Source organism: Erithacus rubecula (assembly GCF_903797595.1).
Source record: "Erithacus rubecula genome assembly, chromosome: 9".
NCBI classification, from domain to species: domain Eukaryota; kingdom Metazoa; phylum Chordata; class Aves; order Passeriformes; family Muscicapidae; genus Erithacus; species Erithacus rubecula.
Genome location: NC_136660.1, coordinates 9,143,543 through 9,171,272, shown reverse-complemented (window position 1 = coordinate 9,171,272; position 27,730 = coordinate 9,143,543). Strand labels below are relative to the sequence as shown.

The 27,730-nt window shown below is 46.4% G+C and overlaps 2 protein-coding genes across 2 annotated transcripts in view; both read left to right on the top strand.

Moving 5' to 3' along the window:
- Positions 1-15,522: 15,522 nt before the first annotated feature.
- Positions 15,523-17,883, top strand: SLC18A3 (solute carrier family 18 member A3). The gene has a single exon (XM_079312700.1). It carries the CDS (start codon positions 15,645-15,647, stop codon positions 17,226-17,228), a length of 1,584 nt encoding a protein of 527 aa, XP_079168826.1. The 5' UTR covers positions 15,523-15,644; the 3' UTR covers positions 17,229-17,883.
- A 1,612-nt stretch (positions 17,884-19,495) lies between these two features.
- CHAT (choline O-acetyltransferase) overlaps positions 19,496-27,730 on the top strand; it is a gene marked incomplete at its 3' end in the record, with an annotated part of 28,758 nt that continues 20,523 nt past the window's right edge. Inside the window, exons 1-4 of the mRNA XM_079312695.1 lie at positions 19,496-19,584; positions 22,436-22,580; positions 24,437-24,628; positions 26,640-26,758. Coding sequence (XP_079168821.1) covers positions 22,518-22,580; positions 24,437-24,628; positions 26,640-26,758 — 374 coding nt within the window. The 5' untranslated portion in view covers positions 19,496-19,584; positions 22,436-22,517. The remainder of the gene's footprint in view (positions 19,585-22,435; positions 22,581-24,436; positions 24,629-26,639; positions 26,759-27,730) is intronic.

Here is a 27,730-nt window from a genome sequence, read left to right as displayed (position 1 = left end):
TGCATCTCTTGCTGAGGAGAGCTGGTGCCCTGAGCACACCCCAGTCCATCTAATACAGTGACCTGCCTCCATTTACTGAATTGATTTGGCATATGAATGTTTACACTGCTGAGTGTATTTAAACTAATGGCTGCTAAAGCAGCTTATGTGACTTTTTAATCTAGCTTTTCCATAGAGTCATTTGTGGAATGACTGTTTGAAAGGGAAACAGACAAGAAACTGGGGCAAAACATACACTGACAGACTCTGAAAATGGGATGATGTGGCCACAGCAGCTACACAGGCAGATCTCTGGCTTATTCGTTACCAGCAGACTGTTTCCCACAGCTGAGCTTTTCTACAGGCCACCTGACCAGAGGCAGAGCCCACTGCCTCAGGCAAGCCCTGGACAGTCTGGACTTTACAAATTTAATTTCATCTTCTGAAGCAGAAAATAGAAATTCCCCTTTCTCCCTGAGGAAAGGGGCTGGTGGGGAATGTGACCAGTTAAGAGAGGCCCAGCTGGGTGGCTCATTCCCCTGTGCTCTCAAGGGTTTGACTTAATGATCTCCAAGATCTTTTCCAACCTATTTTATTTTGCGACTCACAGTTGGAAAAGAATTCTGTGTGACTTACAGTGGACCTCAAATGTTGCCACAGATAATTCTGAGTGGCTGTCATTAAACACTGAGCCAAAAGGACCATTGGTGCCTGAAAGATAGTTTCAGGGGCTGCTGCAATGTACAGAGACTGGCTCTGATCACAGATTACCTGATTTATTGAGCAGGTGTAATATTCTGTGTCACTGTATGATGGAAGTTTCTTTGTGCCATTTTCCCTTAAAGAACATAATGTTGATCTCCTGCAAAACACTGAGATCTGTTGATCTGTCACCAAATACATCTGTATCATACTATTTTCCTTTCCAAAATCTTCCAAACCTTTTATAGTTATTAAGCATGCCACATCAAAAATCAAATCTGTGCAAATCATACTGACCCCCCAATACGTCAGACAACTCACGTTCTTTCAGCATATGATGGAAAAAGTGAATCAAGGGACACAGTCTTTACAGGTGTAATAATTAGATTTACTTCTCCTAATTCCTTGCACATGATCTTCTGATTTGCACTGCAGGTTTATCTACCCACCACACTACAGACCTGCAGACAACACAGGACCAAGTCTAGGTATTCTATATTACCCAAAAATCCTTCACAGGCCCTCTTTTAGGCATTGCCACTGCTGTTTCATATATGATCAATAAATTGATATAATGTTCATTTTAAAATGAGCACTGTCTAAGCCTGCTATTCTGACACTGATATATCCTTACCAACATTTGGTACAAACATTGCCTCAAAATTAGGGACAACAAAACCAAAAAATTCCTTTAAGAGGACTGGTGCCTGTCCCATCAAACATCTCCACCTGCAGATGTCCCCACAAGGCCAGGAGCTGGGACTGCTCTCACAATCACAGATCCCTGGTGACTGTCCCACTGCACTCACAACTCTTCTCAAAGCAAAGTGTTGGTGATCCAAGATACAGCTATAGGAAAATGAGATGGGAAGGGATACATAACACAATTATGGTTCCCATCTTTAGTTTTCTGAAGGAAACTCTATTCCGTCTTTAAAGGTGAAGAGTCAGTTCCCATCACCTGTCACAGCAAGAAAAGAAGAAATCACCTTTGGGTAATCTCATCCTGTGGATAATCATGTCAGCTCAGCCTGACAGCCACTGCAGATCTGAGAAGCAGGAGGAACACATGCAGCATGATGTGGCCAGCCAGGCTCTTTATGAAAGCCACCTTCTTTCCTGGGTGGTTGAAGCCATGCTCTGAGCAGGGATTCCACTTTTCTGGGTATCCCACCTCCCCACAGCAATGGCAGCACCTGAATTTTGCCACAGCATACAAAACTTCAGAAGGAAATGATCTCAAACCAAGATCCAGTGGATTTCTGAGTGATTATCACACACCTCAGCTGCCCCCGGACTTTAATCACCCAGGAAGTGTGATAATCCCCAAAATACACACCCTAGAGTGTCTTATCAGTGGCAGAAATTACAGTGGTGCATGAACAATGAGTTGTGCTTTCCACATGAGCTTGGTTCTGCCATGAATCCCCAGAGCCAGCCCAAGCCCTCTGGCTCAGGAGAGGAAATCCCTCTCCTTCCACCACTGCCAGCCCAAAGGCACTCCACAAGGTCATCTTCAAACACAGCTCATCAACAATTTGCTGGCTAGATAGTGGGATTCACAGCTGGGAAATGAAAGGTCATTCAGCACTGTGCCTGCTCTCAAGAAATAACATTCCTGGGAAGAAAGCTGCTGGATGCAGATTGCCAGCCCCAGCCTGATGGCACAAAGGGGCAGAAAGAGGAGCAGTGGGAAGGGAAAGCCACAGCACCCTGTCATAATTATATCTTCAGTTTCAGAAAGTGCTTTGATGTTCTCTCAACAGGGGATAGCTTCCATTTCCTTCAGTCTTTGCTGAAGCTTTAGAAACATGGGCTGTTTCTGTTGGATTTTTAATTAGAAGTGGACTATACAATTTCCTTCCTCAACACCCATTCAGACTGTGTGAAAAGAGAGGTTGGATAAGTAAGACCAGAGCCAAAGGGGTGCCTGAAATTACAGAAAATATTCCCTGGAAGAAGCAAAGACACAGAGGTGCATTCAGGCTGTAGTTACAAAACAGTGGAAATCTCTAATAGCCTGGCCAGCTGCTGCATGCAGCACCTTGCCTAAGGAGGCAGGCTGTGGCTCAGCCTGTGGTTTATTTTAGGCTGGCAGGATAGAGCTGGCTGTGACATGGGAGGAGCACTCCTTAGGGGTCTCCTGGGGCCGATAGGCACTGGCAGCACACACTCCCTGCAGCTTAATCAGCTCCCAGCAGCCAGACAGCAGCTGCCACAGCTCTGTGCTCCTGCAAAAACACTGCAGATCTCTCTGAAAACAGCATTTGACAAACTGGGAATAAATAAAGATAGCTCATGGTGATACACAGCCATCTGAGCAGACTGCCCATAATGGTAGCACTCAATGGTACACATACTCTGCCAGGAAGAAATTTGTTTCTTGTAATTTTAAGATCAATATTTTTTGCTTGCTGTTCACCAAACAAAGCATTTGAACAGCATTAATCTCCTAACCCATCTTCACTGTCATAACCTTAATGCATTACTGGAGTTACAATACACAGAAATAGGAAAAAACAAAAGGCAATGTCACAAGTGAATTAATATTTGACCCACTGATCATAAAACACAGTGCACACATCCTTGGAGAGAGGAAGCTTTTATCAGGATCCTCTTGAAATGTTTAGAGTACAAAACTAGGACTTCCTCCTGCAAAATGCCTGTTGAAGCCAACAACTTTAAGGTAGCTCCTAAGTGAGGAAAAAGTTGCTAAATGTTCTATCAAGCACGAAGATACCAACATTACTCAAGGAATGTTTTCCTTTTTATCTCAAATACACTGCCTTGTACTTCTTAATTCCTTTCAAACAGTTTCAAAATCCTTTCAAATACCACCACATGCACCATTGGCCTATACATAATCTAGTGAAAACAGATGACATTTATTAGCAAATTGTCTAAACATATAAAACTGCCACCAGAGTCTGAGAGAAATCAAATCAGACAGCTGATGTTTGTGTGCAGAATTCAGTGTCAGCATACACCAGCCAAGAACACTTGCTAAAGCAGGAAATCAGGGTTTATAGTGGCAACAGAGAATAAAGTTTATATATCAAACCCTCTAAGAAACAAGGGGAAACATTAAATAAGGGCACTGTGTCATCCTGAAGGTGGAATTAATTTTTTTGTATGCCCCAATAACTAAGTCCCTTCTCACTTCAGAAAAATGTGTTTTTTACATGCAGAAGGTGGCATCAGATCTTTGTGAAAGGAATAAAAAGGCAAAAGTTGCTCCATAGCTCAAATGAAATGAAAACACGAAAATAAAAATTTTCCACCAAAAAAAAAGACTTGCAGAAATGTTGTGCTGTCAATAACAATAAAAATACTCTCTAGAAAATAGAAATGAGCTACAGTAAATAGAGAGAACCACATTCCCTGCCACGCTGCATCTCCTGCAGCAACTGGCATATGTGCAAAGTGAAATTAGCCCAAAACCAACCAAAATCACAGGAAAAATTGTCCAAAAACTCCTAAAATCTGTACTAAAACACCTAGAATCTGCCAAAATTCCAAGAATTGCTGGGAAAAGCACCAGGGAAAATCCAGGATAAATTCAGCATGAAATACCAGAGAAGTTCCTAAATATTTGCACTAAGATGCACAAAAATCACTTAATAATCTCAGTAAAAATGGCCCAAAAACTCCTGAAGTCTATACTAAAACATGTAAAATCTGCAAAAATTCCAAGGATTGCTGGGAAAAGCATCAGGAAAAATCCAGGAAAAATTCAGCCTAATAAAACAGAAAAATCCCTACAAATTCGCACTAAGAAATGCAAAAATCCCCTAAAAATCTGCACTGAAAATGGTCCCAAAAAGTCCTAAAATCTGCACTGGAACACCCCAAGCCTGTCAAAATTCCAGGGATTTTTGGAAAAAAAAAAACACCAGGAAAAATCCAGGATAAATTCAGCCTATAAAATCCAGAAAAACTCTCAAAATTCACAGTAATTAGCCATTAGGAAAATTCTATCAGATAATGCTTGTCCACCTGCTGACACTCTGCATCATCCATGTTCTTTCTACTCTGTGGTTAAAAGGTTTCCTAGTCTCTAGGCACTGGGTAAAGAGATGTGGGGCTGAGCTGCAGAAGAAAAGGGTTTTTTCCCCCAAAACACACGCGATCTTTGCACCCTCTGCTGGCGAAACAGCCACGAGCAGATAGAGTCTCACACGGAGATCTTCCTGCCATCTCCCAAATGTAACCAGAGAGGAGCAGCTTTAGGTCATTTTTCGTTGTTTTTTTGTGGAGGGGTGAGGCTTTGTTTGGGCTTTTTTGTTCTTTTTTGGTTTTGAATTTGTTTTTGGGTTTTTTTTTTTTTTTTTTTGTAAGGAAGGAGTCCCCTTGTGCTGAGAAGAAAGGCCATTTAAATACCAAAAAAGCCCTAGTAGCAATATATCACTAAATAACATGTCCAGGGGACAAACAGTTGCTAGCTACTGAAAATGGAACCTTTGTTACTGGTACACAGAAATGTGGCAGATTTTCTGTAGTGAGGTTGGCGAGCCCTTGTCCAGAACCTTGACTCTCTAAGGTAAACAGCAGATCACAATATAATATTTTTGTTCTTATCCTTATTATATTTTTCACTAATATAAACAGCAATCCAAGGGAAATTTTTCATGTCACTCGGTAGAAAAAAAATGATAAAATAAAGTTATCAAAGAAAGCCGCCAAAAAAATTAGGTATTAGCTATGCCAGTTTATCCAAGGCAGCAATAAACCCTTTAAGAGCAGCTCTGCTGTTACATTTAAAACCAGAAGGTGGCATTGAATGGCCACAAATCTGCTCCCAGTGTTCTGAACTGCTGCCTGCCAGAGTCGAGCAGGGAAGGTGGGTGGGTCCTGGTCACTTCACGCAGATTAAATCCGAAATTTAGGCTCCCATAAACTCCCTGGAACAAGAACGATGTAGTCAGGAACTAATTCGTGTTACAGTAGCAGGAAAAATACTTTATTTCTTCTCTCCTGTCTCCTCCCTTTGTGCAACCAAGCCAAGGCGTAGCTGCTGTGGCTTTTTGAAGTCCCCTGAGAGCACAGGACTCAGAAGGATCGCGCTCCTGTTAGCGTGTACAGCGTGTGCAACACTCTCATGTGGAGCGGGGGAGCAGAATCACAAAAAATCGGGAGAATTTCAGAGGAACGGGCTCGCTCATCCACATCACCTCCCATGATAAAGGTCACACTAGAGACTGGGGTGTGCCTGAATCCTCAGCTGGTTTCCAGCAATTCCGAAAGCCTTTCCGACAGGGTTTCTGAATGACTTCAGAGATGCGCTTCTATCGATGGCCCGGGCAGCATCTTGCCAGGTTTAACCTTGGACAGTCCTCTCAGGAACTGGTGCACGGACAGGAGCCATGAGAAAGCTCCCCAGTGCAAGGGGTGCACATCGAAAGCATCTCTCACCTGGCTGTAATCTCGGGAAAACAATCCGCACACGCACAGCGGCACAGAGAGCCGCAGAGCCCGGGTTCCCTGCGCCGGGTCAGCGGAGCAGCAGCTCGATTCCCCCGCCTGCTCCGATCCCTCCGCTCCCTCCGGGGACACGGGCACACCCTGGGCTGGCACCGCTCCCTGCACCCCACCTGGGCGGCACGGCCGGCAGAGCTGGCCGCGACTCGGCACAGCCGAGGGTCAGGGGTGCTGAGAATAGTCACTGAATGTGCTGCTCAGAGCAGCCCCTGAATGTGCTGTTCCAGAACAGCCCCTGAATGTTCAGCTCCAGAGCATCCCCTGAATGTGCTGTTCAGAGCATCCCCTGGATGTGCTGCTCCAGAGCATCCCCTGAATGTGCTGCATCCCCTGAATGTGCTGCATCCCCTGAATGTGCTGCTCCAGAGCATCCCCTGGATGTGCTGCTCCAGAGCATCCCCTGAATGTGCTGCATCCCCTGAATGTGCTGCATCCCCTGAATGTGCTGCTCCAGAGCATCCCCTGGATGTGCTGTTCAGAGCATCCCCTGAATGTGCTGCTCAGAGCATCCCTGAATGTGCTGCTCAGAGCATCCCCTGAATGTGCTGCATCCCCTGAATGTGCTGCTCAGAGCATCCCCTCAATGTGCTGTTCAGAGCATCCCCTGAATGTGCTGCTCAGAGCATCCCCTGAATGTGCTGCTCCAGAGCATCCCCTGAATGTGCTGCTCAGAGCAGCCCTGGCCCCTGCAGTGCTGGGGACACAGCACAGGCTGCCTGGCTCTGAGCTGCCCCTCAGCACAGCAGCAGGATCTCCAAGAGGACTGCAGCAAACAATTATCTCAATGAGCTTTGACCTTATCTCAAACTTTATGTGTAGCTTTGCTTAGGAAAGAAATTAAGATAAAATAATATGTATTTTATTCCTCTATTTCAGATAAATAATTCAGAGGTTTCTGAGTGTTTGGAAGTTTCTTTGTTTTGAAGAGAAGGGCTCCAATGATGGACATTTAAAGAAGAGATCAGCTTTGTCAACCCTCATGGCAGCCCAGACAAAATGAATATATACATGCAGAGGGAAAGCAGAGAAATAAAATTCAGGGTTGGAAGAAACCTTGCCATTTGGGCTGCCAGTCATCTGGATCAGCAGAGCCCCCTGACAGCCTACAAATCTGCATTTCCTTTTCCTGGGGCTTGGTAGCTGAAGGACAGAGAGAACAGACTGAAACCAGCTCCCAGCATGGCATGAGCTCAATGTGGTCCTGAGTCACACCTGGATATACAATATAAACGTGGTGTGTGCCTCTGGGGGGTGCTTAGGTGTGAGCTCTGTCATTGCTGCCTCACAAAAGGTAAGGCAGGGAAAGGCTTGGAGTGAACAGTGAACAGGTCGATCCAATCAAAAGCACAGTGATGCTCAGCTCATAGCACATGAAACTGCTGAAAGATTGAGTGCTCAGAGAGACTGAGGGAAATGCAAACAGAGCCCCCGGAGGGGAACCATTTTTCAGCAGGTCATGAGCAAGCCAATAATGATTTCCACTTCATTTGTATGTGTGCTAAACATACTTGGCATTACTTCAGAGACTGGGGTCAAAAGTTCGATGATTGCTGAAGGCATTGTGCTAGAAGATGCAGCTGGATAGCTGCTAGGAGAGGGTAAAAGCCAGGTTTGCACTAACCCTTACCCCTGCCTTGTCCTGGTGGGATTTCCCAACTGAGATCCATTATATATGCAAGTGGCACACTGAAAAATGGCCACAAAGTTTATCTCGCATGGTACCTCACTGCCAGGATGCTTCAAAACAGCAAGCAGAAAGCAGAGCAACTAGGGCCAGCATTCCTTTTGCATCTCTCAATAGCCTTTCCATGCTGCTGGTCTTCTGGGCCAGCCAGAGTCTTGCTTTGCTCATGGCCCTCTTCAGCATGTCCACCAAAAACAAATCTAAGCACAGCACACACAAAAATTGAGTCATGCACAGATGAGCTGGGGCAGCAGCTCCTTCAAGCAGCCATTGCCACAGCCCTCTGGCAGTGGAGGACTCTGCACCATCAGCTGCTCACTGCTGGCTTTGCTGTAATGCAGCAGCAGTGCCAGTCCCAGAACTGCCTGATGTGCCTCAAGCCAAGAGACACACTTAGCAAAGGGCTGGACTGCCAATCACTTAATTTATTGGAGGCACCACGGCGGCATTTAGCATCTCTTCAGGCTTTTTTGGTCTGGTGGGCTGACAGTTGTCAACATTACACACTCTGAGATACATGGTGGAGTTTGTCCCCCACCTCCAGAAAACTCCTTGAACTCTGTGACCTCCTCATGCTGCTCCTCATGGTTCCAGTAACTCTTCACTGTGTTACTTGGGGATGAGTGGAAAAGAAAACAAGCACAGGTTTCTCTGCCTGAAGATGATAACAAAGCTACAGAAAAGAAAAAAGAAAAAAAAAGGTCAAGTACACAAACACAATGCTGCAAGTACCCCTTTCCACCAGCTCTCAGTTTCTTCCTGCCTTTCTCAGAAACATACCTGTGTGGCAGAGACTCTCACACCTCCCTGAGTTTCAGCATACAGTTTGACTTTCTTTGCACTGAACTGGCAGGAAAGGAGGAGATTTATGTTGGTCCCAGGTACATTACATTGACTGTGTTTTCCAGGCACAAGTAGCCCCATGGAAAAGAAATCTTCCAGGAAACAATGAGCAGACCCAAGGGAAATGGAGGAGCAGAGGCTTCCACTAACACATAGGGTGTGGCTGAACTGCATTCAGGTACTGAGTATAGGCTGGGGAAAGCAGAGGCTCAGTTTTCAAAGCCCCTGTGCAACTGTCTTGAAGTAGCTTGCAAGGTGTGCTCTAAGACTGTAAGCCTGATAAATATGCATTGCCAATTTGACTTTTCCCAAGGTGGGGAGGAGTAAAGGAAACAAACCCATATCTTTTTTTAGCAACTCTCCCCTGCCTTTTTCGTAATTAAATTCACCATAATGACCACTGTACTAAATCTAATAAGAAGTCTGAGTTTCTGGTTTCCACTGGCAGCCATTTGCACTGCTCAATTTAGGCAACTCACTAAAGCATAAGGACAGTACTGCAAGACAACCTTCTTGAGTCAGTAAGTAAGAAGAAAAGCTTACCTAGACAGTATTAAATCACTAAAATTGATTGCACCCTATTGCTTATGCTCTGATTCCACTGGCAGGAAGGCTCTGAGCTGGCTTATTTACACATGCACTAGTGAACTCATTCACACACAGCTGCTTTCCACCTCAGAGTGATAAAAATTAATAATAAAAATAATTAAACCTCATCAGCCTTCAAGCATTTGGAAACCCCAGAGTCCCATTGCCAGATCCTCTGAAAATGCAGCAGCCCTTCCCTGAGAGAGACTGGGGCTCAATTCCTGCAGGGACTGGCTGCCAGAACTACCATGGCGCCTGGGCGTCACACTCCAGCAACAGATTATTCCCTGCTATGACCCCCCTGCTCTGGGTTAATTCTTTTAATTGTCTCACCACATCTTTTCCCATCAGGCTGATGTAACTTGTTTAAGCATACACAGATTGATTTATGCCAGCACTAGGGATGTTAATCTGATGCCTGCTCTCCAGTTAATGCACGCTCGGTGAGAGATGCAGGACAGCAGTCTCCCATATGGGAGCTCCAGCCTTTTGCCTTGAAATCAAAGGCAGCCTCCCAGCAAGAGCAGAATTACAGCACTCCAAGAACAGTGGCTTCCACTGGAGCTATGGGTAAGGCAAGGTCACTGTGTCCTGCTCTCAATTCTCAAGTGCCATCTTCTTTAAATATAGCAGCAATCAAGGAAATGGAAAATCTCTTTAAAAGTTCACTGTTAGGAAATTACTGGAACTCGCTGAATTCCTAAAATCTTGTCAGGAGGTAAAGAGTTCCCTTCAAATGCAACCTCATTTGTCTCCAATTAGAATCAGTTTCCTTCACAGTGTATGTTCAACATCCTTTAGTTCATTGCTGCACGTTTCCTGCATTTCCCTTTTACTCAAGGGATGTGCACATAGTACAGAAACCTGCAGAGAGCAGCCTTCTGTTCTACACATACAGTTTAGGTCATTAAATGAACAGAATACATATTATATATGTATTCAACTCATATATGTTTTTCATACTCATATATATGTTTTTCAACTCACATACTATGAGTTGAAAAACAGAGTTCTCAACAGTACCAATAAACCAAAGTACTTTTCCATTATCTTGCCATGTTCACAATTAAAACAATTGGGTACATTTTAAAAATTTAAGTTCATCTGCAGGTGACACCATCTAATTGTAAATCAAAGAAAATTTTCCCCATAATTTTGTGCTTCTGGGACAAAAAAAACCACAAAGAAACAAAACAACCACACAAAAAAAAATACCCACACATCCACTGTGACAAACTTTAAGAAAACTGAAATTCTTCTTCTGAGTCTAACCTACATAACCAAGCATTCTTTGGGATTACAACTGGGACACCACCAGTCCCATCACATTTTGACAGCAAATCCCATGCATTCTCCCACCAGCAGGAGGGCTCAGAGCAGGAGCTCTCTCAGCTATTTCTCCCAAGTGTTCCTCCTGCTACCCACTTGGTCCTGCCTTGGTTAGTAGCAAATGGACTTCATCTCCTTGGGTTTTCAAATCCTCCAGAGAGCTTTCAGTACAATTTCTAAACACAAACTTATTAGATGTGCTGTCAAATCTCACCACTTCTTATGAAATTTATCCCACTTATGATCTATTCTTTGCAGTTTGGGGGGCATAGACATGCTCAGGCTGAGACACTAATACTAATTCCATGTGCTAATTCCAAGCAACATGAGGTGCTCCACCCCTGAGAGCCAGTCAGTGGAATCCAGATTTCTAATGTCAGGCATCTCATTCTTGCAGCAATTTCTTGGAGAACAACCTTCATGCTAAGAGCAACTTACAGTATTTTCAACCATGAGACAACTGTACAAGTACCTTCAGATGGTTCGTGAACAAAAGGAAAAGAAATAAAAAAGTCTAATTATTCAACTTTATTCAAAAATAGCAAAGGCTGCCTTGATAGATCTAAAAGCACCATCAGGAGTCACTGCCCTTTGCACCTTGCAAAAAGCCCCCAGCTGGCAAAGGCCACATATGGACCATCCACTGCTCTGAAGCTGCAGTGGCAACTGAGACTTCAGCAGATACTCCCAGTGACAAAAAGCACCACAAAATCACTAACTTCACTCTTCTGCCTCTACTGACAACCAGTTCCAAGTTTTCACTCCAAGAGCAGCTTCACAGTGACACCAGCTCATGCCATGCCAAGACCAGCCTCAGGCCAGCAGGCTAAGAATCAGTCTTGTAACCTCCAGAGGTGGGAAGCATGATGCAGCCCCGATTTCCCTTCCTAAATCTGTGTGAATACTAATCCCACACACGTGTAAGGACATTCAAGGTGGCTTCAGTCTCCACTGGCTTTGTCTATGCTACAGAAAGGAGGATTTCTCCCCTTCTTTACCAGCAGTTAAAATGCCAGAGTTGTTAAAAATGTTGGCAGAGGATGAAAGCTACAGAAACATAACTTTATGAACTAAACAGTACACTGGGAAGAGATGGGCAAGTCTGGTGGCAAATGCTGCCACAGACAAACCTAGCATATAATATATGCACATGAGTAAATATCTAAAGTTTAGCTATTTAGATGCATCAGAAGAACATGAGTAATTATCTAGGTTTATATTTCTGATTTCCTTAGATCACATGGAAAATTAAGATCCACTACAGGATCCTACTTAGCAGGAAAAAAAAAACCAGGAAAAGAAATTTCAGACTGAATATTGGGAGACTACTACTCAAGCCCTGAATTTTATTGGACAGATAAGTATTCTCCAAGAGGGAAAGTGGAAATTCCATTCACTGAGCTATTTTTATGTTCAGAAATGACTTTGTCATAGAGAATACCCTGTACTTTTAGAACTGGAAGACACACCATCATTTACTAGCTTTCTTTTAACTCTCACTGAAGAATTGTTTGTTACAACTATCAAGAATAACAACACTGCTAGGACTGACATAAACTTAGACACAAATCCTTCAATTGCTCTTTCTCTTATTTTTCCTATCTTCATCTATTTTTCCTTTCCTTGAGAATTACATTGACAACAATAACTTGTTGGCTGCCATTTGACAGCCTGACCATTTTCTGCACAAAAATGCATTTGAAATTTAGTTTTTTAAAATGGACCTTGACTTCTATCCCTTCTTTTTTCCTCTACCACACTTCCAAAGATTGTAACATACTTGTCAAACTAGATGATCCTCTTTTATTTGGCAGAATCAGATTAGCAGGTCTTTTAATCAAAAAAGAAACACATAATTAGTTTAGGACTAAGTGCTAAAAAGTATTGCCATATACTGAAGAGGGCAAGCTCTCTACTGCAGACACTAAGTACTCAGGCTATTAAGAGTATTAATATCTTGCAGACCTGTAGGACTCTTAACTGTGACTCACTGTGTTTGGACACCTCTTATGAAAAACTTTTTCTCCTGTGAAAGAAAGGTTCCTAAGGATGCACAATTAACTCAGTTTCATTCCTGACAGCAGAGTGCATCACAGCAGTTGCTGCTTCTCTCCCTCTCTCTCTCCCTGTAAAAAGGCCCTGATGCAGCATCAAAAACAACTGTGTCATTTCAAAGCACCAGGACTATCAATTCAGTAGGACAAACATGAGCAGGCTGTACAAAAATAATTTTATCTGTTTAACTACTTATATATGTTTTGATGTTTGGAGACAAACCTCTCTCATTTTTCCAAAATTTCCAATGTAGGTAGGTCTTCCTTTTTAAATGTTAAAAATGTGATCAACTGGTCATACCAACCCCCATTTTACCCTTATATTCAACTTAAACATCTGCAGACATGAAGGTTTGTATGCTCATATATGTTATATATTTTCTAGAATTTTTTCTGAAATCTTGAAGGTCCTAAGTATAATTTCTCTGGGACATGGGTTTTTTTTGATTCAATAATAAATTCCTTTTTATTGCCAAACAGTCATCCTGAGCTACTTTTGCTTCATCTACAGCCTCTAGAACAAAGAAAGTGGTAAAAGTCCTGGTGCAGTCATCTCTGTTGTTTACACAGATCCAAAGTCTTCTCTATCTCCTTGGCATTAATGGTGGTTTTCCAAACCTGCATGTTCTGCACTGGAGGACAAACGAAGCACATCCCCTCCTTGGCATTCCTCCTCTCAAACTAAATAATCATCAGCACTCTGGGCTTTGGGATCAAAGCACAAAATGTTTTTTGTCATCTCGTTTCACCTTAAAGTCCCTTCCCAAATATAAATTTCTAAGCCAAACACCAGGGACACTTTTTTCTAACTTTAATTTACTGTGGGTCCATCACTTTGATCACACTGGAAGGTACATTTTCTCCCCATTAGTTCTGTCCAGTCAAAGAAACTCACGTAGCGATGACGCATCTCTTGCAGATAAGGGTATCCGCTGATTTGATTTACTAAGGAAGCTAAATTTATTATGCAACATTTTACAAGTATAATTCTGCTTTCTCTTGATGGTAATAAATTCGATATCAACTCCCATGAGACAAGAGAACCAGTCCTTTTATTATCCAGACATGACCCCCAGAGCCAGATTCCATTTTAGAGACGGGAAATGACCATATCTCTGATTAAAAGGGAAACTTTAATCAAATAAAGTGCCTCATCAAGCGAGAGCCAAGATTCCAATACTCCTGACTGCAGCACAGCAATGATCCAAAGTCATATCTGCCCCCAACCCATTACTGCCTACTGCAAACGTGATGTCCATCCCAAACAGGAGGCGCATCCTTCAGCCATTTCCTCATCTTCTGGGTACTGCTCCTCCCATGCTCACAGTCCTGTGCAAACACGTTCTCAAGAAGCTGCCCCAGGGTCTGTTTGAGGAATCAGAGGAGGATGGACTTTGTAGTGTTTGGTTTGATTTTTTCCCAACTAAATCAATCTCACAGGTGACAAGCATCTTGACACCGTGCAGGCAAGTGCAGCAGCCTTGGCTTTTAGCTCAGTACCCTTCCTGTTAAACTCTACTATTCCTTCAGACACTTTCCTTCTACACCCTGAAATTAGCTTTTGAAGCATTTAGGATAATAGCTTACTTAGAATCCCAGGTCAAGAGCTTTATCCCGATTTGTCAGTGGTGCATTTCTGCAGTTTTACAGCAGGTAACAACGGTAAATTAATGAATAACAACGGTAACAATGACAGCATGAATGTCTAGGGGTATTGTTATTTTAAATATGCTCTAGGGCCCCACTTCTGTGGATCTGTATGCTACTCCATGCAGGGATCCATCTTAAAGCCTTTCTGGCCATCTAGAATGTTTTCTTGCAACAGAGCAAGATACAGCAACTGACAGACAATTCATCTCCCTTTCAGCTGTGGAAGCCCTGCTACGCAAGCAAATGAAGTTGCCCAAACTCCACATCCACTCAGGAACCGCTCGGCTGAGAGATGGGATTATTCCACACAGCCTTCTGCAGAGACCCTCCTTGGACCAGCCCACACGTCATTTCTGCTACAGGAGTAATGATGCGCTGCTCTATGCTAAGGAACAATTCCAGAGCCTGTCACCGAGCGAGTCCCCTCGCTCCGCAGCGCTTCCAGCCGCCGCACCGACCCGGCAGAAAGCGGGCAGTGTGACACAGCCGCACGGGAGGATTATTTCCCTGGGGTTTGTCCGAGTGTTAGAAACACGCTCGCACGCAGGAAGACAGTTACTGTGATGCTCTCTGATTTCCAGTGAAACTCCCGTGGTCTCACGCCTCCCCTGAGATGGGGCAGGTCTCAGGCCAGCTCCGCCAGCCCCGTTCCCGATTAGCCCAAATCCCCCCGGGTGTCCCCACACCCTGCCCCGGTCGCTACGCGAGCGGGGGACCGAGCAGCCCGAGCAGCTCTCGGGTTAGACGGCGGCAGCACAGCGGCACGGCCCGTAATCGCCGGGCTCCGCTGAGGCAGCGGCGGCGCAGGGCTGGGAGCACACGGGACGCCCCGGCCCAGGGGGAAGCAACGGAGAGCTCCGGGAGGCTGCCAGAGCCGGAGCGTGCCGGAGAGCCGGGCTCGCTTCCAGCGCCAGCCGCGCCGTCGGGCCGGCGAGAGTTGCCGTCGGGCCCCCGCCCCGGGGGCGGTGCCGCGTCCCCACCGCCCCCCAGGCACACCCCGGGGCGGGGAGCCCAGGCGGCACCCCCGCCCCGCAGCCCCTCACGGCGGCGGGCAGCGCTCGGTCCCCGGCGGTGCGGCGGGGCGGAGCGGGGCGGGGCGCGGAGCGCGGGCGGGCGGGCGAGCGGCGGGGCCGGCGCGGCGGCGGGGGCGGGTGGGGTTTCGTGCGCGGCGCTTATTAGTGTGGTGATGGAGGAGCGGCCCCTCGGAGCCGCCTGGCAGCGGCGGCGCGGGCTGACGGCGGCCGCCCGGAGGTGAGCGGCGGCGGTCGGGGCCGAGCGGCGGGGCCGCCCCCGCCGTGCCCCATGCGGGCGGCGGGGCGGCGGCGGCGCTGAGGGCCATGTCGGAGGCGGGGGGCGCGGGCCGGGCGCGGGCCGCCGTGGAGCGGCTCTCGGAGGCGGTGGGCGAGCGGCGGCGGCAGCTGGGCACGGCCATGGGGGAGGCACGGCGGCAGCGGCGGCTGCTGCTGGGGGTGGTGTGCGTGGCGCTGCTGCTGGACAACATGCTCTACATGGTCATCGTGCCCATCATCCCCGACTACATCGCGGCCATGCGCGGCGGCGGCGCCGCCGGCCCGTCCGCGCCCGCGGGGGGCAACGGCAGCGGCGGCGGCAACCGGAGCCTTCTGCCTGCGCGGTACCCGCCGGCCTCGGGGAGCAACGAGGACGTGCAGATCGGGGTGCTGTTCGCCTCCAAAGCCATGCTGCAGCTGCTGGTGAACCCCCTGAGCGGCACCCTCATCGACCGCGTGGGCTACGAGGCGCCGCTGCTGGCCGGGCTGGGCGTCCTGTTCCTGTCCACCACCACCTTCGCCTTCGCCGAGAACTACGCGACGCTGTTCGCGGCGCGCAGCCTGCAGGGGCTGGGCTCTGCCTTTGCGGACACGGCCGGCATCGCCCTCATCGCCGACCGCTACGCCGAGGAGCCGGCGCGGAGCCGCGCCCTGGGCACGGCGCTGGCCTGCATCTCCTTCGGCAGCCTGGCCGCCCCTCCCTTCGGCGGCGTCCTCTACGAGTTCGCGGGCAAGCGGGTGCCCTTCCTGGTGCTGGCCTGCGTCTGCCTCCTCGACGGGCTGCTGCTGCTGCTCCTGGCGCCGCCGGGCGGCACCGGGGCGCGGGCCAACATGCCCGTGGGCACCCCCATACACCGCCTCATGATTGACCCCTACATCGCCGTGGTGGCGGGGGCCCTGGCCACCTGCAACATCCCCCTGGCCTTCCTGGAGCCCACCATCGCCAACTGGATGAAGGAGTCCATGGGGGCCAGCGAGTGGGAGGTGGGCCTCACCTGGCTGCCCGCCTTCTTCCCCCACGTGCTGGGCGTCTACGTCACCGTGCAGCTGGCTGCTGCCTACCCACACCTGCAGTGGTTCTACGGGGCCCTGGGCATGGCCATCATCGGCGCCAGCTCCTGCTTGGTGCCGGCCTGCAGGAATTTCGGGCAGGTCATCATTCCCCTTTGCGGCATCTGCTTTGGCATCGCCCTGGTGGACACAGCCCTACTGCCCACCCTGGCTTTCCTGGTGGACGTGCGTCACGTCTCTGTCTATGGCAGCGTCTACGCCATCGCAGACATCTCCTACTGCGTGGCATACGCCCTGGGGCCCATCGTGGCCGGCCAGATCGTGCACACCATGGGCTTTGCGCAGCTCAACCTGGGCATGGGGCTTGCCAACGTGCTTTATGCCCCTGTCCTTCTCTTCCTCAAAAATGTCTGCCAAATGAAACCCTCTCACTCGGAGAGGAACATCCTCCTTGAAGAAGGACCTAAGGGACTCTACGACACCATCAAAATGGAGGAGCGCAGAGGCGTGGGCAAAAGCCTGCAGCCGGCGGGTGAGATGGATGAGAACGGCATGGGCTCGTACCACAGAGACCTGAAAGGGGCTTCTGAGGAGGACTCCTCAGACTATGAGTACAGTTAGGTTCCCCCACGTGGCCCAGACCCAGCAGCGAGGAGAGACAAGTGGGAGAGAGGCAAAGCGGGGGATGGAAATGTTACTGCATTATGTTTCTGTACTGATGTGCAATATCTACAGTTTAACCTTTGTCATGATGTAATGGCTTTCTTCTAGACTTACGTTTAATCGGTATTTCCCTCAGCGTTCTGGCAAGGTGGAGGGGGTGGGAAATGGGAAACAATGAAAAAAACATTGGAGTAATCATTAGCAGAAATCTGAGGGGATCTTTCAAAAAAAACACCAAAAAGAAAACAAAAACCCAACAGCCTCATAGCTGTGGTAAAATTGTGCAGTGTTCTCAAACTGAAACTGTGTGTGACATACTGTATATCTCTGTAAAAAATACAAGAAAAGCAAAAAAGTATGTGTAAAATTTCAAATTGTGTATTCAGGGACTTAGTAAATCTTGTGTACATATACTCAGACTTTCAGTTGGTTTCATATATTTAAGAAGAGCAACAGCTGTCTCATTTTATTCTTCCCTGGGAATAAACTGAAGTATTGTACCTTTTTTCTTTTTTTTTTTTCTCTCTTGTGCTGCTCTCCGGTAAGTGCAATATGCTGTATTATGTTGAAGTCCAAGTTACAAGAATAATACGATCTAAATAAAAAGAATCGAAGGGGATCAATTGTCTTTTGTTTTGTTTTTGGGGGCTGCTTCAGGTTGGGAGCTGGTTGTGCTCAGTGTAACCCCTAAAGTAACGATTCCCCAGAGCACAGTTCTCACTAGCTACCAAAATGGCACAGGAGAAAACCCCAGTACAAAATGTTCTCAATCATTCTTCACAACATAATGAGTCTGAGCGAACGACATCACACTGCAACCGTGCTACTGCTTGCTTAAAAACAGCTCCTCGAATTCTCATGGGAATTCCATTTTCATGCCCCACAATCAGGAATTTCAGTTTTCTAATATTTTAAAAATTGCATTATCAGCAGCTAGAGGTATAATACTGGAAGGTGCCTTTCTCCGTGCTAAATGCTGCTCCAATTTAAAGGCACCCACCTCAGTGACTCGACAGGGATTTAACAAAAACAAAAGATGGGTGAAACGCTTCATTCAAACATTTGAAAAGAGTGGATACCTTTAGTTCATTCACAAAGAAACCTGACTGCATAATTTGCCCTATAAATTTCTCTTATTATAAAATAAAATCGTTTATTTTAATTCCTAACTCATTAGGAAACAAATTATTTGTAATCGCAAGAGGGGGGGTAAAGACATTTGCAAGCGGCCATAGCACCCATTCAAGGTCTCCCACCCGTCCCCGGAGCTCCGGGCTCCGCGGAGCAGCGGCCGCTCGGTCCCTGAGCTGCGCGGGTCGCGCCGCTCCGCAGCCCCCGGCCGGCCGAGCGCGGCTCGGGCACCGCAAAACTCATGGAGACAGCGGGATGGCGCTTTGGCACGGGGGCTCGGGAAGGAGAAGGGCCACCGCGGTGGGAGGTGAGCCCCACTTCCCTGGACCGCAGCCGCTTCTTTGTGGTAAGCGGCAAAAGCGGAGCCTCCTCCAGGGCACCGCCCGCGCTGCCGCCCCGGGCCGCTGCTGCCGCCGACCCTACGGCAGCTCCTCCGAACCGGGACCGCCCCGGCACTGCTGCTGCCGCCGGCCCCACGGCAGCTCCTCCGAACCGGGACCGCCCCGGCACTGCTGCTGCCGCTGGCCCCATGGCAACTCCTCCGAACCGGGACCGCCCCGGCACTGCTGCTGCCGCTGGCCCCACGGCAGCTCCTCCGAACCGGGACCACCCCGGCACCGGTGCTGCCGCCGGCCCCACGGCAGCTTCTCCGAATCGGGGCTGTCCCGGCACCGCCGCCGCCCCGTCGCGGCTTCCACCCCTCCCAGCCGTGCTGCCGGCAGCCACCGGCAGCGCCGCCCGCCCCTTTGGCCACCGAGCTTTCAGGAGCCGCAGAAGCGACACTTCTCGGCACTGGCGACAACCCCAGTGGCACCGCGGGTCTGCGAGCACAGCAGCCCCTTGGGGCTGCCCTTGCCGCTGCCGAGGCTGACCCCGACGGCCGTAAGAGCGCCGGTGAGCCCGGCCGTGCCCGGCTGTGCCCTGACGGTACGCGGGCGGCACGGGCACCGCGGGCGGGCGGCAGCGCCTGTTGCGCGCAGCGGGAGGGGCGGTGGGGCAGGGCCGGGCCGGGCCGGGCCGGGCGGCGCGGGGCGGGGAGGAGCCAGCGGAGCGGAGTTGAGCCGCCCTCCGCACGCCCCCACCCAGAGGGGACCTGGCCGCGGAGGAGGCGGCGGTACCTTGGACAGAGACGCCGCGACTCGCGGAGCCCTCCCGGCAGCGGCCCGAGCGCCCCGACGAGCAGGTACGGGAGAGCGGGCTGCGCGCCCCGCGATGCCGCTGCCCCGACGGCGCGGCTGCGGGAGAGCTGGGGCCGGGCAGAGCGGGAGCGGGGCGGCGGGTCCCGCGGAGCGCAGCCGAGCGAGCCCCCTCCGCCAAACTCGGGCTGGGCGGCACCCGCGGGGTGTCCGCCGCGACGGGCGGTGCGGGAGGGAAAGGGCTCCTTCGGGGAGTGAGGCTTGGGAAGGTGTCGGGACGTGCCAGCCGCCCCCGGCGGAGTGTGAGCGCTCCCCGACGGCTCCGGCGCTGCCCGGGCCCGCAGGAGCTCACTGCCGGCGGCAGGGCGGCTCCGGGCTCCGCTCGCAGCGCTCACGGCCGCGGCAGAGAGCGCTTCGCACGTGTATTCTGACAACGCATACATTCCTCTCAACTTCACGCACAGATTCCTGAGAACTTTAAGCTTATCCTCCTGATAACGCTGAGAGTGAGGATGAATGGATGAGGGCTGAATGTATTGCCCCAACAGCGTCGTATACTGCACGCTGCCTCCCGAGTCCCTCTTGTCAGGAGAACTCAAGTATAAGCACATGGGCTTAGTCCTTCTCTGCTATCTGCTAACGGAGAGATCAGTGCCTTTTGTTGTGGATTTGAGCTGTGGGGAAGGCCACCCGGCTCCCCAGCCTGCTGTGACTCGCAGCCGCAGTGCTAAGCCGCTCACCCTGGCCCTCCAGCTAAGCCAGCTGTAAATAAAAACAGCTAGGATTATTTTTTTTTTTCCTAATAACTTTGACAATGTACCTCACAGCTTTCTAGTGAGCAACTTTGAAGTCATCTTGAATTTCTGCAGGATTTTCTTCTGTGTCAGTTTTCTTGTCCTTTATTAAGCAAATACAGGATTGGGTGTGATGCTAAGCTGTCAGCACTTGAACCAGAGACAAAGCCTCCGTTCATCCCCGCAGCAGAGAAAAGCACAGTTCAAGCTATCACCTCCAAACTCCTTATCACACTGTTTTTACAGATATGCAGGGCTGTTAGCAGCACTTCCTATAGACGCTGAGCCAATATAGATTTTTAGTCAGTGTCACACCATATTGCAGTTTGACAAAAAAAAAAAAAAAAAAAAAAAGATAGAAAGAACAAAAGTCCCAGCAAAAAGAATAATAGCAGGATTTTTATTTTAAGGGTGTGCAGTTTGAGGGGCTCTAAAGGCAAAATGGCTGCTCTGTATTTGGAAGCAGGTGGGGGGCTGAGGCCAGCCTATAAGCAGCTGAACAATCCTTCCAGGAGTTACAGGACATGCATTATTTGAGGTGCTTTGGAGCTGTGTTTTAGGAACAGAGTGCATGGCTGAGTGTGGGCCCTGTGCAGCACACAGGAGGGAGTGGAGCAGTGCAGTAGCTTCCTGTGGCCTTTCCATGAGGGAAATAGTCTCTCACCTGGGTTGAAATTGTGAGCAGATGACAGATCAACACGAGTTTGCCGTGTGGCTCATTGCAGAGCCCCAGGGACATCTCTCAACCTTATACAACCTATTTCACAGCACATGGCCCTACTGACAGCCAGTGCAGGACAGGATCAACACAAGGTGTCAGTGACCACATACACATTGGCAGAGCCACACTGAAGCTGCAAGGCTGGAATAGCCAAGCTAATTCCTCAGGAAAGGAATAATCCACAGCCATCTCTGCCTATTGCTAAACAAAACTCTTCAACTCACTTTCATACACTGTAAAGTTTAATCCAAATTGTTCTTAAAAGTTGTTGTGGAAAGGATTCCTGTGCCCTGAATGCAATAATTCCAAAGATTACAGAAAAAAATATTTTCTACATAATAAACAAGTTGTCTTTTATATTTTGCATACACACAGTGGAATGTAATTAAAAGAAAACCAAAAACCTCTAATCTATCAAGACCTGGCTGAAAACAAAAATTTTCCTGTGCTTTAGCTGCACTTATGTACTGTCATAACTGAAAGGACAATTGTTTGGTGTGGTCACTAGCATATCAGAAAAAATATGTGTGTCAGATAGCTTATTCCTGCACAGAAAAGGAGCTAAGAGGCATCTTCAGAAGTGAAAACCAGTGAAGTGAAACAAGTGAATGCCAGAGAGACATGAGTGGAGATATTTGCTCTGTCACAGATTACTTTTGTGACTTTTGGCAGGTTAAGCAGTGTCCCTGGATAAGTATGTGCTATTTGGAAAGGCTGCTCTAGGAAGGTTCAAGCCCAGGCTAGAGCACCCCTGCCAGTCCTCCCACAGCCTTCACAGGCAGGCTCACAGGGTCCCCCAGCCCAGAGACCTGCCCAAAGCACTGGTACCCTGGGAGATTCTAGGCAAAGGCACATCTCCATCAAACTCCCCTTTAGATCTTCTAGCACAGCATCTCGCTGTACCCATGGTGCAGTGCCATGAAAAATGCATTTAAAAGCTGTGGTGCTTTCATATGAAATGGTAAGGGAAAAAATATAAGATCCTAATATAGAAAACTGCAGCATTAGTATTACCTGTGTTAACATAAGTACATCCAAGGAAAACTCCTCTCTTTCCTCCAGCTAACAGTAATACAAAGCATGCAGATTTTGTCACAATAAATTGCAAAGTAAATTACAGTGACAAAATAAACCATGCTGAGAAGGGACCTTTTATGAGCATCAGATAGTTCTGAATAAATAAATTTATAGCAAAATGAGACAAACAATGTCAGAGCAATCTCCACAGGGCTCAGTTCAGCTACTTTGAATGTTGTGCTTCTATTTATCTCCAGGTTTGCATTCTGAAGCTCCTGTGTGTGTTTGCACAGGGAATACTCCCCTCGTACATTTTGGTTATAAATAATGGGTACTGATAGGACTTTAAATCTCTTCTATTTCCAGAACTGAGGCATCAGGCTCCATAAGTGCCCCCAAGTGACTTCAATTTCTGTCCTCAGTGAAAGATACCAAAAGAAATGCAGGAATGCCTGACCTAGAAAAAAACATGCAGAAGAACGAGAAAGATACATCCAGTAAAGATGAAAGAGTAAGTAACTCTTTCTGGGAAAACAAAAAGGAAAAAAAAAAGGAAATGACTTAACAACTTTTAATTCTGTAAATTAATATCATAATTGTAACCCAAGCTCTGTTCTAGAGCCAATTTCTTAATTTCAGGGAACACCAGTTATTCCGCAAAAGTTTTATAGCCAGAAATCTTGATCTAACACTAGTGTTTCTCATATCCAATTAAAGTCTTTCTCCCAACATCCTCTGAAGAATTACAGTAAAATAAATATTATTATACAACAAATATTTCTATACTACAAAAGTCAGAGATGGTATGAAATTATTCATGCTAGTACAGCACTATATGATTCATTTTCAAGCTGGTTTAGAAGGTGCTGGGTGTGTAGAGTCACTAGTCAGCCTCCAGGATTTTTTCCTAAGCAGTCATGAACTGCACAGGAACCTTACCCTGAAAGGTAGGGCCAAAGCCAGGTATCAAAAAGAATGACTAGTTAGCACATCTGTTTCCAATGACCAAGAAACCAATGACAGAAGAAATATGTCTTGACTAATCATAGCTTGAAACTGTAGAATTGCCATTCTTTTATTTCTGGGTGTATTACAGGCTAAATTGGAATTACATTTCCATTAATGACAGGTAATCCTGTGACACTTATCATGAGTATCTAAAATCTTTGGTTTCTAGATAGGGAACATAATGCACTACTGACTTTTCTTTGGATGTCAAAAGGCAGAGCTTGTACTTGAGCTCAGAGAACACCCTGCCCTGGACTAACTCTGAGCAGCAGGTGGGACAGGAAACTGCTAATCCTTTCTTCCACCCAAAATCACTCTATGGCCTGCAGTCTACTAAAATTAATGTCCACTACAGCAAGAGCTAGCAAAAAGATCTGAACATTGAACTGCTTTAGGAGAGGAGAAGAAAGCAAATTAGAAAAATAAAGCCTCCCAAAGTTTATGGCCTACACTAATCACTAATGGACAAGCATAGCTGCATCAGATGACCATTTCTCAGCCAGGAGACACAGCTCCCTCCCTGAGGAACCATGCTTAGAGCATCACAGCCTCTTGCAATTTCCCAGTCTTTCATGAATTACCTCCTTGCTCGGTTTTCCCACTGCCCCCATAAATGCTCTGGCTTTTAAATGACTAATTACGCTTTACTTGGTTAATTCTATGTTAAAAAACAAAGGAAACTTAGTTGCATAGACACCATGGAATTCTTTTTTTCCTAGATACTATTGCTCTCAACAAGGTAAGGAAAAAGGAAGTATAAATAGAAATGTTTTATCAAGCCTTCCAGGGGAGTTCCAGACTGACTGCCAGCAGAGGTTTGGCAGGGTAAAACACAAGCATATTGAGGACTGTGTATAGTCAGTACTAATAAACAGGTAGACCTGCATGTTTTCTACTCTTATACTTTTATAACCATTCATATTACCAATCAGACAAGTATTTGTTTTATTAATGGTTTTATTAATCATAAGCTAAATGCTCTTCTTTACTAGTGAAATACCTTAGGATATTATTTTATTATTTTTTTATTTGCAGATTTCTTAGAGTTTACTTCAGAGTATTTCCTTGTGTCATGCCTCTGTCCTAGGATTTCTAGAATTTATACCAAGGAAAAAGTGTCCTTGATAATTTTCCACTAGTCCCCTGCTCTATCCATTTGAAACAAACAGTACATTTGCACAAAGAGTACATTTGTAGTAATCAGGCCTCTCAATTGCTAAAACAGAATAAATTAATTTTCAAAGGGATGTAACATATTAATCAGCAATAAAAAAAAAAAAAAAAGTAAAGAAAACACAAGAGGAGAGATTGGAAACAAGTAGAATTACTCACTAATATATATTTCTTTTTAATAACTAGGAAGTGCCAAAACTTCCAGTTCCACCACTGCAACAGACCCTACACATGTACCTACAGTGCATGAAACACTTGGTGCCAGAGGAGCAATTCAAAAAGACCAAGGCCATTGTGGAGAAATTTGGAATTCCAGGAGGCCTGGGGGAATCCTTGCAGCAAATGCTTGAGGAAAGAAGTGAAAAGACAGCAAACTGGGTAAATAAATGCAGTGGAAAAAATAATTGTTGTGTTGGATGATGCTTATTTAAAAGTTCTTTCTGATGTTCTCTATGCAATCACTGTTTTCTTTCAGCAGGTCAATGCAAACAGGAGTCACTCTGACAAAGAAATATTTTAGCTTTAATAGGCTAGATTTTTAAAATTCAGATTCATCCAACTCAGGTTCATACACAGAAGAGTCACAACACCTGTAGGAAACACACCTTTTGGATGTAATTTCTTCCTTTGCCTTAAATAACAGGATTTAGAATTTTTGTTAGAATGAAAAATACTTTCTGATAGGGCTTTAAAAGTGCGCAGCCATCTAAAAAGTTCTGATCCAATTATTCTGGAATGGAATACTTCATTATAGGAATCAGAATTTTAAAATTGTACTGTTTTTTGCCATTGATTGTCACACTATACCATTGAAGTTACCCTGAAGAAATTGCTCTGCCAAATATGCACACAGATGTATATACATGTGCATCTATCACTCAGACCAGGCTGCCTTTATGAAAGTTCAGCTTTCTGCTTCCCAAGGCAGGCAAATTAGGTAAGCCATAGCTAAACTAAATTTTACCATTCCACAAAGTCTTAGTTCACTCTGCCCTCATTAACCATGTTAGAATATGTCAGCTGAAAATTAGGGTTTTATTGAAGTCCTTCCATCCCAACAAGGAAAATGATTTTATGGGTTCAGTGAAATCCTGCAGGCTTGTTACTGATGTCAGTGAATTGTGGTTCTCCCTTTTGTGTGACACACCTAAAAACTCCATTGAATTGCTGCTGCAATCAAGGGGGAAGGTGTAGAGTGCTGCTTTCATTTTAAAAGCAGTGCTTAATTTCTGAGCAAAATGCTGCCCAATCTTGTTTTCATATTGTGATCACAGAACTTCATGCTGGCTAAACTAACCAGCATTTAAATAGTGTTCCTGTTAGGAAATAATATTCCAGAAGACAACTGCTCATTTGAATGCTTATAGCATGAAAATTAGAGAGGAAGGACGCAAAAACATTTTCTGAAATTGTGACAGCTTTAAATACTGGTTAATAAAATAAATACCTGATTCCTAAGGTAAATTAGAAATGGTTTTATTTGGAATTTAACTTGCCAGGAGTATATCTCTAGCATGTTCCCCTGAAGACTCCAGAGACCGTGGGGGAAGCATCTGTTCTAACAGCAATGAAATACCTCGGAGGAAAACTTTTTCAACTGATGCATGCATTTGTAATTATTTTTGCATAATTTTGTTGTTGTTTATAGTTACCATATGCAAAGCCTGCCCTCTCAGAAAGACCATTTGATGTTTTTGTGAAAGCCTCCATTTTCCAAATCATGATTCTTCAATCTCTGCTCGAACATAAAGGAATGAAGTTACCGTTCATCTATGTTTTCAGTAAAAATGGTTAGAAATTTAATGTGTGTCTGGGTCAAGAATCAGCAATCTGCATTTGTGTCAGTGGACACAAAGGGAATTCTCCAGGGGCCCTATCCACATGCCACTCTCTGCAGGACTGAACCATTAGGCTTGGGAAAATCTTTTCCCACTCTGTCTTGCTACAGGACAATATCTGATGGCCAGCACTGGAACATCTTGGCATCACTGACAAATACTTGAAGCCCCCTGAGAAAAGGTATCACTAGTAAAACCCTGGCCCTCTCTTAAACATATTCTAATTGCTATGCAGGAGCTAACATGTATTCAAACATTTTCTGGCTGTAGAGAGAAGCAAACAACAAAATACTCAAAGCACCAGAATCTGGAGCATGTTTAGTTTTTAATGGAACACACTGTAAATTGCCATTGATTGAGAAATAGGATTATGGAATTGCAGCTGACTTCTGCTGAGCTGAGGTCACGGAGCCCAGGCTGAAAATTCTCAGCAGCTCCATTAATCAGAGCCCATGGCTGACACCAAGAGCACCAGGCACTGTCCCCTCACCCCCATCCTGCTTTTCTGTGTGCTGCTGGCAGCTTGAAGATGTTGTGTCCCCTTCCCTCAGGTGTTTAACTACTGGCTGGATGACATGTACCTCAACAACCGCCTGGCTCTTCCAGTCAATTCCAGCCCTGCAATTATCTTTGCTCCTCAGTGTTTCAAGGACGTGAATGACCAGCTGAGGTAATGTGTTACAGCTTTCACTAAATGAAAGGGTATTTTAAATGCACTGCTTTTGCAAAAAGACAATCGACTTTCACTAAAAAATAAGGGCTGTAGCCATTAAAATGCTTTCTTATGAGGCCTGATGACTGAGGGCAGTGTTTCTGGGGTAACTCATACTGATATTCAGAAAGAAAGATGCATTACTATTAAATGTATTGCATTAAAAAAATGCCATGGGATTTATATTTTTAAGGAATATTTACCAAACTTTTTACTGTACGTGATTCAAGTAAACCACTTTGTGATAAAAAATAAACACTAATTCCTGACACACAGTTTAAAGGAAAATAATCTTTAGCATGGCTTCGCTATGACTTGTAGCTACCCTGCAAGCTGAAAAGGCCAAACTGGCATTAAATTGTCCCTCTCAGATGCACAAAAGGGCACCACAAACACGGGGGATCTAAGAATAAGAATTCAGAAATCATTCTTCCCCATGAACACTGCTTCCTTCAGGCCCATCAGTCCCAGCCCTGAACAGATCTTTCTGCTTTGAGCTGTTGTGGGCAATTACTATCATTTAAAAAGTGAGAAGGTAAGCATGTAGCCAAGCATGGAATATACCTCTCCAGACACCCTTAAAACAGGATTCCATTCTTCAGCCCTTGCCAAGACATTCTTCCTTTTAAAACAGTAAAAATCTACCTTCATATAGTGCAATTTTCCTCTTTGCTTTTAGCACTCTCTAGCTGCTCATTACTGAAATAATTAACTGCACGTGAATTTATGTTATTATTAAAAAGCCAGAACCTTGAAACCAATATGCATTATTTTAACATTTTGCATAGACAGCTAATGCATCTTTTTACTTTACTTTAAACATAACTATAAATGCTTCCATTCATTACTGAATAAATTTGTTGTGCACACAGCTTTCAAAAAAACTCCACTTTGCATTTTCTAATGCACGTGCTTTAACAAGGAAATATT

What these genes read in the sequence shown, in the direction of transcription:
- SLC18A3 (XM_079312700.1), top strand. Translation starts at nt 15,645, where the DNA reads ATGTCGGAGGCGGGGGGCGCGGGCCGGGCGCGGGCCGCCGTGGAGCGG.